Here is an 11721-nt window from a genome sequence, read left to right on the forward strand (position 1 = left end):
ACATTCTGAGAAGCAGCGAACTGCCAAACCGCATCATCAATCTTACAGACAAGAGGGCGAAGAGGTCGGCTTCTTTTACGTCTTACACACGGAGGCGTCAAGGCGAAACATAAAACTCAGCGAGTGTTACTAAATGTCATCCGCTCCAGGGGTCCCCGCTGTCAGTGTGAAGTATTCGCTCTGTTACAGGGACGGATAGGAGCCGGTCAGGTGGGAACGTCTCTATCCAGGGTCGGGTATTTATCTCTGCACGGTTTGTCATCAGCCAGGTGACGTCCTGAGATAGCGCTGTGAGGAGAGGCACAGTAGCAGCTTACGTTACTAACCACTCTGAATTCAGCACCAAAGACATGACCGTAGGAGTTAAAAGCGTCTAGAATGTAGTAGAAGGCGCCGTGTGGCTGCACTGTAACGTCTATGCTGTTCATCATCCTGTCAGTGTAAGTGAGAGTTGATGTGTCTTATGTCTGATCTCAGGAATGTACAAGTCTAACTGTACCCAATTTAGCACTCAACTAGAGACGAGGTAAGAACGACTCCTGCAAGTAATGAATTAAAAGTACTCTTGAGCGCTTCTTTACGCATTCTGCGGTGTCAGACCTTTCCGAAGGAGCTCTCTACGTTACTCAATAGTTCGTCTTAATTCAGTCCTTGCTGGCACACGGGTCTACTAAAGCTACAACATAGATCTTCAGTGCACCAAGCCATGATTAGGTTGCTTGAGGGAAGGTACCTCAGGGACAGCCAAAGGATCATTTATCCTGGTGTATCATTAGAGAACAATATTCCTCCAGCTACAGGGAATACTCGTGGCGAAGCGAGGTGACTAATTGTGGGGTTTGTACTGCCAATAATTCAAGTCTACGCCGCAGCATTACATGTACCCAGGGGCTCAAATGGCTTATTTTCCCTCCGTGCTAATATTTTCAAGGGCTTCCTCTTCAACAAATCTGCATAAAAGGGCCCTAAACACTACACCAAAAGAGCCTATGAGTATAAAACTCGAAGGCCTATTAGAATAAGTGCATACTCCTCTCGCTGTAGTGCCGCAATTCGTAACGGTATTTGTACAAAACTGTTTCTTTGGAAATACTTCTATCTCTGTATAGACATTGAATTGTTGCAATATCCGGAACAAGGAAAAAGGCCACTCCCAACGGTCGCTAACAGTCACATCATCTATCAAGATGAAGGCCCAGTTATCCCACGTTATTCTTAGATATGGGTTAAGGCAGACGGTCTCACAGGCAGTCCAATTCTGCATTAAGGATGAAGGTCACTGTCGGCGCCGATCGAAGTTCTGGGGATTACAGAACAGAAGGAACCTTAAGAACAAAGACGGGTCCATTACAAGATTGAAGACGGTGTTATAGAAGGGATTTAACGCTACCCTGGTTTGTTATTGATTCCTATAATACATTGTGTGTCCAGAAATGCGCCACCGTTCATCTCTTTGAGACAATTTGTTGTTAATTGGTGAATCCTTCTGAGCTTGATCGTTTGAGTCGTCTAGCTGTGGGGAAGGTCTGAAGAATTTATGAATTTGGACTTTGATAAAACCTTACGTGGAGACTGTGAAGTTTTCTTGTTTAATTTCCACACATTCTGTACATGACATTTTGATGTAAATCCAGCTATATTGCCTAGTCTGGATAACTTATACTCCTAGAAATGTACGCGTCTATTAGTTGCCTGATTGGCGTCATCGGTGTCTTCCCCTGTAACCACTGTCATCTACTGATGAATACCTCGGTGCTCAGTCTGGAATGTTGCCGTCATGCGGCTCATGCAGAAGGTCATGACATTCGCTGAGAGCAAATGTGAAGGAAATAGTTTTGAAAACTGATCGTATATTGATGAATTGCCTGTAGAAAATGTAAAAGAGACAGAATTATGCCAGTTTGTCATTACCTGGAGCATCTGGAATCAATGAAGCTTAAAGTTCGTTGGATTTATGAATGTAGCTGAGGGGAAGGTTGCCGTCGGTTCTTTTATACAATCAGCGCGCGTTTGTCCCAGAGGAAATTATACCGCTGAAGAAGGTGACACAAGGCCTGGCTTACCAGCTGCGTGTCGTGATGAATAAAGGCAGGGTTGCGGCGTCGTGTCGACTTCAATGTCGACATATGCCCGGGATATTTCATATAGTCTTCCAGACAAATCGGAAAATAAATTGGGAGCATTTGGGATGTCGTGTGGTGGGACATGTTACGACTTTTAACGCGAAGCGTTGAAGTGTGGATTTGCTGTGCTCTAGTCTTGACAGCACTACGTATACACGGATAGCAGAAACATCACTTAAGAGTCTCAGGCTTGCATAGATGTCTGGCATTAGACCTCTAGAAATCTTCCGTGCATATCTAATCAACATCAATGTATAGGTGCTCTACATGGCCTAGAATGTGAAAACCGAAATAGCTCAGAATTATCGGTTGTCAGCTTTGATTGTTTTGCCAACGATCTTGAATGAAGGCGTCTCATTAAAACATCATCTTGGAAATCTCAGCAAATCCCCGCGAATACTTATGCATAACCACTGCTTAGTTGTGGTTCCATGGCTTAAGAGGAATCATGGGAAGGGAATGCATTATGCATGACGCTGAGGACCACGGTAATCATGCTTCATGACCCAGAGTGAAACAGGAATGCAAATACTGGGGGACAGGTCAGCTGCCTCTATTGCAATGTCATCACAGTTTGTAAGGAAGCGTCACATGGCTGCCGCCCGGGAGGGAGTCGGGGTGTGAGGTCAGCAGCCTGCCTGATGGGTATTGGTTCTTTTCTTTGCGGCATGTAATCGATATGATATTCCCTGATGGACTGTCCCGGGTTAGAGAGGGGAGTCACCCTGATTGTTTGAACGATGGTATGACGTAGCGGATCCCACTGGCAACGTTTTGCTCTGTAGATAGTGCAGAGTATTAACTTGAATATTATATTTTCTGTATCTGTATCGGTAAAGCCGGTATAACTGCCCTTCGGCGTAACACACCAGCTATTTTTTTACACTCAGATCTAGAAATACACACGTTCAGTTATTGCAAACATACCTTAATGCCGTCTGGCCTATGGTACCTTGCATTCATTTTGACCCAATAACTGCAAAAACATGTTGAAGCTTTGCTGATGTTTCGTAGCTGGATGCATAGTGTTTTCATTTGAAGTAGTTGCTTTACGCTAGTTATTTTAAAAGTAAGTTGCACTTATATATGGTAGCTAGTCATGAGGATTGTAGCTCTCGGTTAGACTTTAGATTTTGTTTGCCCTTCATTGCCAATTGTGAATGTCTTTCATTTCATGAGGTACACGATTTGTATTCATCCAGCTCAACACTGGCGGATCTGGGCTTAACGTGTTGGAAACTAGATCGTGTAAGCCCGGTGACCTGAATTCTCTGACTGGAGAATCTTGGATTCTTACCAAATGTTATGAGGGATTTGTCTAGCAACCACCAATGTAGTGATATTAGATTCTAATCTTGTTTGTATTTCATCAAGTTCAATATGAGCGAACGTGACGTAGAATATTTAGTGAACACCGCACCAGATAGGATCAATACCATCAAGAATTCGACTCAGCGCGTCCGAGACTGTATTCATTCCCTTCACGATCTCGCTGTATTTCACTCGCCCATGTGACCGTTGATGACCTAATATAGGGGAATCCTTCCCTTGATCTTCGGTCAAAGCGGCAGCAAAGCACGTTAATATTTGCCAGCGTCTGCGGAATGGAGTAGCATAGAAAAACAGCTTTTCCCCAAACGCCCCCCTCCCCCATCGCATCTCTCCCCCAGTACCTTATCAGTACGCACACATTCAGGGACGTGAGAGACTTGGTAAGATTACCGCTAAATCTACCTTCAAGGGCACGTGTGCGCTGCATGCTGAGATTTATTGACTCCTGTTCAGTGTAGAAAATGGTGGAGATCATATCTAAACAACGCCGGGGGCCATCCAGGAGACACATCTTCACATTTCCCATTAAATCATTGGAACATTTCATCATCATTCCAGGATTTAAAGAAAACAGAACAAGCCTATATAGCCGACTTTTACTGCTTGACAGCAATACAATTTTGGTTATATTTGGTGTGGTAACGTTTGGATGAAGACGTGTAAGTAAGGTCAAACAGGATTTTAGTGCGTACAATTACTCAATCAATACCGTACCCCAGACACGTACTTAACTGCACCGGCAGCTTCCTGACAGTGCTTTCATTCCATCATAAATCACATTCTTGCGCAGAGACGTGGCAGGGTCCTATTAGAAACTTTCAGAAATCCTCAATGTTACCTCAATGGACTAAAAGAAGGAGAAGAAAATTCCCCAACGGCGAAGAAATGCCAATGTTAAAATCCCATACAGCTTTGCATAACTCTTTATTGCCAGTACATGTCAGGTGATGGGGCCTCGTTAGTCAGTAGTGATAACATTTGATTTGCAGCGGCATCCAAATGATTTCATTACTGCCAGGTTCAAATAAAAAAAGATACTGAAGAATGCTAACTTAACAATGGTATATAATCATACAACAGTGTGTGATAAAGGTGCCTATTCGGCCATAAGCGATTTACTTTGTATTTTATGCCGTCTGTCTGATTTTGCAAACACTAGTGAGGTTCGATATAATTTGGTTTTTATTTGATTTGATTAGAAATGCAACAACACGCTATATAGGCCAAAGCAATGCAGCTATATGTAGTCTATATGAATGAAAGAGTAGATGAAAGCACAGCATAGATGTAAATAAATCAAATCAGTATACGATTAGCCCAGTAGTCATACAGATATAGAAGACATAATCGAATCTCAAATTTGTGTATGTATGGGCTTATATACGAGAAATATCCTAAAAGTTCGTCAGACTGTGTGGAGTTTTATTTCTTAGACAATAAGATGCAAAGATGATAATCTAATCATACAGTACGTCTGACTACAGTAAGATGGGCTAAACTGACGGCGACGTTTCTCATGGGTTAAGTAGAAGTGTCAAGTCGTGTCAACCTGCTTACCCTCAGTATCCACGCAGTGTTAAACCCGGATCTACGTGAAACATCCACAGACATGTATCCACCTCAGAGTCTCTGCCTGATGTACGCCCGCCGTTCGGCCCAGTGTGCTTAGCTGTAGTTTTCTCGTTACTGACAACATGGATCACTAGCTCTTCACGAGATAGACTACTGAGCTTTTAAAGTGCACCCTTAGGTCTCCATTTGGAGTGGCATTTGTTAAGGGCAGCTCAGGCCTCGCCTCTTGCGTAGCACATCTCTTTAAGGGCTATTTTCGATGAGGACGTTAATAACGTTGGGCACGTAGGACCGAACCGAGCGAACCTCAATTCCTCAGAATGACAACCTTTTAGGCTGTGATGTTCAGGAAGTAAAATGTCTACAGACCTTCATCACCTCCGTATAAATCAGATGGGTATATTTTAAGACATTTCTCAATATTTACAAAAATAATTCCACATTAATGCAATCTAGATTGACGGCGTGCGTGCATCTTTGGGAAGCTCCATAATATTTGGAGACGCCGGTGCAAAGGTGCCTGGGAAGCTGGTGTGTTATACCGGCTGTACAGATACAGATGAATAAATTATGCCCAGGCAGAAGTTGGCTTCCAACACCTTTTGCACGACAAACAGAACAGCCTATCGTAACTCATGAGGTCCGCACAAGGTGTTGACACGTGACGTCACGGCCGCCATGTTGGCTGGTTAAACCAGCCAGTGCTGGCGTCTTAGTCACGTGAGGCGCAAACACCCCGTAAGTTTGATACACCAATAGTAGAGCAGCTCGCACGTTAGCCATAATTACTCATCTGCGCGACAGTCTCATAACTAGGAGAAACGGTTGCCTTTTGGGGGGACGATTTGTGAACCCTCCCTCTATATTGGGTGCGTCTGTTGATCTCTGTTGGCCAATCCGGGCAACCACCTTAAGCATGTATATAACCATCCCAAGTAATTGACATGGAACATGGCCAGCGACGTCCAGCATAGAGCTCTTAACCAGTGTAGGTAAGATACCGTAAAAGAGCGTACCAAAGAACTTGCTTCACATCTTTATAGCCTCTAAAGCATGGATGATATACACGCCGACTCACGCCGTAAACGGGCCTTTCAAATGTAGCATGAAACTGCCTGCTAACACAGGGTGCACAGCCCGCGGCCGTAATGGGCGCTTCTAACGACCCGACCATTACTTCTCTACAAAACTGCTCTTTGTCTTGGAGAATAGAGGCGGGGAGGGGTATTTTTACTTTTGTTTCATGATCAATATATCAACATGGTTATCAAATTAGATGTATGAATATATAGTCATGTTACCTCCTCAGGTATTATTAATTTTGTCATCTATGTCTCATACGAGTCTTGTATAAAGTAGAAAACCTGGATTACAAGTACAAGGTCTCCATCGATTCATCATTCTGGAGCTATATGTGGTTCTATATTTATTCACGTTACCTAGGGTATTCATGACTTATAGGGTTGGTTGTTCTGCTTGGAAGAGTCTTATTAACAGCTATAAAATTATTCTTCTCACAGGGTAAAGAGAGCGGCTCCGCGGAAGAATGCTTCACTGGAGCTGGATGCCAAACAAGCGCTTTTAGTACAACCTGCAACAACAGCTACGGCCGATCGGAGTGCCCTAACGGTGCCAAGGACAGGATTACCAATAGTCTGACATACCCACCAGCACGGATTCGTCATAAAAGGGAACCACAATGAATTATTTACGGCGACGATTCTCCGATACGAACATCGCGGCCAATTTGCCGAACGGCTACCTGTCAGGTTTGGGCGGGGAGGACGACAAAAGCCAACAGCAGCCGGCCGCAGCACCGCCCCGCGGGACCAGCGCACCCTCCTCGCCGGCTAGGTCCATGCCGCCCGGCGGGATGGCGGGAGGGAGGGACGGGGAGAGGAACACCACCAAGACGCTGCTAGTCATCGACGATCAGCACACAGACTGGTGAGTAGACACGTCTATCTAGACAACGAGCGATCGCCATGACGTCATGCATGGCCAGCGAGTACCGGTAGGCAAAAGGCGGGTGGCAGTTGGGTGATGTGCCTGTCGATAATTTGCATATGTCTGCAAATAACTTGTTTGTACATATTTATGGTGTAAACAAAAACAGCGATCATGCCGTCTTGATATTCGGCACTGATATAATATCTGCATATTCACTGCCGCAATGATTTCGTCCCTTGCTTAGAGCATACGGATGGTTCGATAACAATATGTCCGCTTGCATTGCAGCGAGCTATATTAATTCAGTGAATATTGAGATTACAATCTACCATCTGCTCCACAGAAGAAGTTAAATCAGTATCCGCTAACAGTTTTTCCTTCATCGCAATGTAACTTGATATTCACGAGAAATGCAATGCTTGGAACGATAACAGCAAATACTAACATCTGGGGCTGAGCAGATGCCAGACTAGATCAATGTTTGCAGAATATAACAGTCGAATTTTAAAGTGTGACTGTTACTATTATTAGAGGAGAAAATCATAACAGGTAGCCTTATTTCATGACGTTATTGATTGGTTTTCATGCAATGTCGATTTGCTTCATTGGTTTTAAATGTTACATTTGACTTTTATTGATTTGCATACAATCCAGACATCGTCTCGGTGATATTCCAGCTCCCCTATTTTACTGACAGTCAATGTCTGTGATTCTCTGTCTATTATTATCATGGTTAGTCTACTGTTGTTTTTTGGTCGATAACATATTTTGGCAGCTGTGGTGTCAACTCAAAGGGAAACGCAGAGATATCGTAGTGGAAATCAATTTCCAGTCACGATGCAAATGAAGTGTGCAAACCAGCGGTGAAGGGTCTGGTGAAACTGGACGTCTCCGTCCGTGGTGCTGAAGTACCCACAATTCACTAGGTCACACCGGAAATGACGTCAGACACAGCGATGTGCCGATATTTGATTAATGACACATAGACTGAGTATTAGCATATCTGACTCGTGTAAGTCAGTCATCAAGAACACATTCATCCGTTTTGTTCCTGATTATTAGTAAAGCAATTAGTTTCCTTCTATCCTGCGTACTAAAGGTTTATCACACGAAAGATGCCATTTTAAGGCACCCTGCAGCTCTCTATATCTTCCATTATAAACGGCTTAACGCAGTAAATCAGGAAAAGACTGTTCGTCATGCTTAATGTTTGTTCTCGTTGATGGTTCGTGAAATCACGCCCGCCGCAGCCCGGTCGTTGCTCGCAGAATGGCTGTTCCCGTCGCGTTTGAGTTACCGCGGGATTACCAACCTAGAAATTGTCCTCTTAAAAGGGATTAACGCTTAAGACGCCGTGTCGAAACACACAGAAGGGATACAAGACGTCCAAAAGATAAAAATGACATGACAGGATTTACATAACGTTTTAGGCATGAAAGAAGATACCGAGACCTTTCCATGCCCCCCTCCCACACAATCACTTTGTCTGACGTCATCCAATAATACCTTCACGTCCAAACGATATTTGAAAATGACATAACGACAAAGCTGTGACGCCCCAGGGATCGTGACAAAATGTGGGGCTGTTCAATCGCAGGGAGGGGCACGTAAGGTACTGTAAATTCTAAAAGTTCGACAACAAACTTGAGGTTATTTCTCAGAGCCACAAATACAGGACCTTGCTTCCGGCCTTAGGTCCTCCTGTGACAAGCAGACGCCGTAGCAGAAAAATACAAGACTCGCAACCAATTATTTTAAACTGTCGTGAAAAATGACGACCTACTTATCTTGTGTGTTACCAAACTCTGAAAGCTTCGTTAAGTCAATTTGTATTCATAACATACCAGGCGATATTAGTATTGACGTAAAGAGTGGTGTAAATGAGGTAAACCTGACGTGAAAGTTTTGTTAATGACAACTCATTAGTAAGCAGACGGTTGTCATAAGATTACATGTTATGGGTTGTCACTTGTGCATGTGAGTGTGTGTGTGTGGGGGGGGGGGGCATTTTGTGTTTGCATGTGTGTGTTGAACTTAAAAACATACCTTTTTTGTCTGTAACGATTCCGTCTCTGTGTTATCTCAGGGGCAAGTACTTCAGAGGAAAGAGAATCAACAATGAATATGAGATCAGAGTGGAACAGGCGGATTTTTCGGAGATCAACTTGGCAGCGTACTCTGACACCGGCACCATGATTGACATGCAAATCAACCGACAAGGAACCAAAGTCGTACGGTAGGTCATCGACCCTGCATGAGCTCATCGACAGAACGTTCTGCGCCTGCGAGAAACTCGTACGAGTAATATAGTGTAAACAGCACTTCGGCAGAACGTCGCATTCGGGTACTATTTCAGGATAATATCCCGTCTATAGTTTTCAGATGTTGTGTCAGAAAAGATACTATCTGCAACGGGAAAAATACTGCTGCTACGTTGACCCGTTCTGCAAACGTGCCTATGTACGGGGAATTTACACTCACGTGACTATGACGTATGTCGCCGCCATATTGGATCATTAAGCCTGCAAGCTCCCTGGCAAATTTTTATGCAAACACATGCACATTGTAGATGTTGACAACACTGACTCGTTTATACTCTGCCAACCAGAATGGCAGCATCACATGCTATAAAAGATGTATCTATTAATCAATACACTCAGCCAGAATGTTCAAATCGCGCTCCTAGCGTCCGTCGGACGTATCGACCTCCTGAAGCTTTATACCGCATAACATTACCAAATCTCCATGAGCATGATTTAGTGCTGCGCAGGCTATTCAAGTAGAGTCGGTCCAATTTGCAATACTTTAGCCTTACCGCACAATAATTGCGCCAAAATATCACCGGCTCAACCCTTGAATGGACTCAGGGTATATCAGCAATTGTGGCTTTAAGGAGCGCCGTTTAAATTATGGTCTCTTCCAAACCGCGGATAAAGACCGAAGCATTTCTGTGTCGACAAAAGCAATTAACGACAGCCGGAGAGAACCGTCTTCTATTGATTTTTCCCAAGGGTCGGATATAGGATTGAATGATAATCTATTAGAAGAATGTGTGCTTTCTTCAGAAATCGATACTCGTCACGATTTGATCTTTTCAGAAGCTCGGGCTGATTTAGGTAAGCCTGTGGTCTTAGCATGTGACCTGTAACGCGCTTATTACGGTGCGTATATAACACACTTAAGCTTTGCTGCAAACGTTAGATAAGGGCTGTTTCAACGAGGCAGAGCATTACGCTTTTTACCTTGGGGCTGAACAAAGTATTGGAATATTTCTGGTTATGAATGTATGCCGGATACAATTAGCAATTCATTATCCATAGATTGTATAAAACTATATCATATATCTACACGAGAAAAAAGTAACGAAAAAGAGATAATACGGTCGGTAAGAGATGATGATGAGGACTGCCTTTAACATTCCGTATAAGGACAAAAAAAAACACCGTAAAATGTGTGGCACAACGAAACAATTACAACAGCCGTCTCTCGACTGGCATTCATATACATTTTACCAGGATTTTGATTCCATTCTACTTCTCAGAAGCGGCAAATGATTAAGCGTGGTATAACCTTTATGTCACCTGTAAATCATTCTAAGCTTGAGATCAAAATCTGTCCTGAAGATTGTAGTTTATAGAGAACTGTGCGAATTTGCAGTAATGACATAAATTCCCGAGCTGCAGCTCGGCCTAAAAGCTAACAGTCTATAAAATTTTGCTGTAATAAAATAAATTCCCCAGGTGAGGCTCGAACTCACAACCTCCGCATGGCTCATGAGCACCACATACTGCTTATAAGTACGGCGCGCTAACCGATTGCGCCACTGGGGATATGTGAGGATCAGGTGACTGCGGTGGTAATGGTGTAACAAGGTCATCAAGAAATGCGGAAGCGGACATTCTACAAACATCGTAAACTCCCTTCATGTTCCGCTTTACGATACATGTATCGCGTATCAGTTTTTATATTACTGAATACTAAAATATACTGAAGTCTAGATATAAAGCATAAAACCTGTAACGTTTTATGATTCATATTTTTGTGGATTGCTGATGTTTTGGGTTATACGCAGCTGCGACTGAAAGAGCATCTCAACTACAAAATGATGCTAAAATGTTTATGTTTTTTGTGGATATTATATACACATCCAGCTGACATGAAAATGAAAAAAAAAAGTGGCCGCAGGTGTTTGGCCCCTTGCCATACATATATAGCAGTCGTGCGTTGTCTACAAATTTCTCTTTCAGTCACAAATTTTGTCCCGATCAAGTGTTATTGTTGCAAGGGTCATTCTCCTAATAAACCTTGGGATTCAAATGTTGTTCTTATCATCCTTCACAACCCTTTGTACATTGAAAGGAATGTCGCTTTGCTTCCGTTCTTGTGGAATGTTACCGAATGGGACATTGACGCCAAAGAAATGTTATGCGTTTGCTCGCAAATACTCTCATGTTTCCCTTCTTGTTACCTCCATGAAAAATGGAGGTATTGTTTTTGGCGTGTCTGTCTGTATGTATGTATGTATGTGTGTGTGTCTGTCTGTCTGTCTGTCTGTCTGTCTGTGTTTCCGCAACTTTGTGGTCAGCATAACTTCAGAACGGCTTTATGGATTATGATGATATTTGGTATGTTGGCTAGTCTTAGGAAGATAAACGTCAAGGTCAAATATGGGCCCCCTGGTGGATGACCTTGGTACTGCAGCAGAACTTGGTTTTTGTATCTTTTGTCCTGAACATGCTATGGT

General features: G+C 43.3%; 2 protein-coding genes and 1 non-coding gene across 8 annotated transcripts in view; 1 reads left to right on the forward strand and 2 right to left on the reverse strand.

Moving 5' to 3' along the window:
• Positions 1–9107, reverse strand: part of LOC109467106 (nudix hydrolase 20, chloroplastic-like) — a 44353-nt gene extending 35246 nt beyond the window's left edge. Inside the window, exon 1 of the mRNA XM_019765020.1 lies at positions 9027–9107. The gene's annotated coding sequence lies outside the window, so the exon portion shown is untranslated. The remainder of the gene's footprint in view (positions 1–9026) is intronic.
• The window catches only part of LOC109467104 (synapsin-3-like), a 61742-nt gene that overhangs the window by 15964 nt on the left and 34057 nt on the right, over positions 1–11721 (forward strand). For all 6 annotated transcript variants that reach the window (XM_019765013.1, XM_019765015.1, XM_019765016.1 and 3 more), the window contains exons 2-3: positions 6548–6974; positions 9064–9213. In XM_019765013.1, coding sequence (XP_019620572.1) covers positions 6727–6974; positions 9064–9213 — 398 coding nt within the window. In that variant the 5' untranslated portion in view covers positions 6548–6726. The remainder of the gene's footprint in view (positions 1–6547; positions 6975–9063; positions 9214–11721) is intronic.
• On the reverse strand, positions 10710–10807 carry Trnai-uau. Its single transcript has 2 exons — positions 10770–10807; positions 10710–10745 (listed from the first exon to the last, which is right to left on the reverse strand). It is a non-coding gene; the product is annotated as a tRNA-Ile (tRNA).

Source organism: Branchiostoma belcheri, unplaced genomic scaffold (genome assembly GCF_001625305.1).
Source record: "Branchiostoma belcheri isolate BF01 breed outbred unplaced genomic scaffold, Haploidv18h27 scaffold175, whole genome shotgun sequence".
NCBI classification, from domain to species: Eukaryota; Metazoa; Chordata; class Leptocardii; order Amphioxiformes; family Branchiostomatidae; genus Branchiostoma; species Branchiostoma belcheri.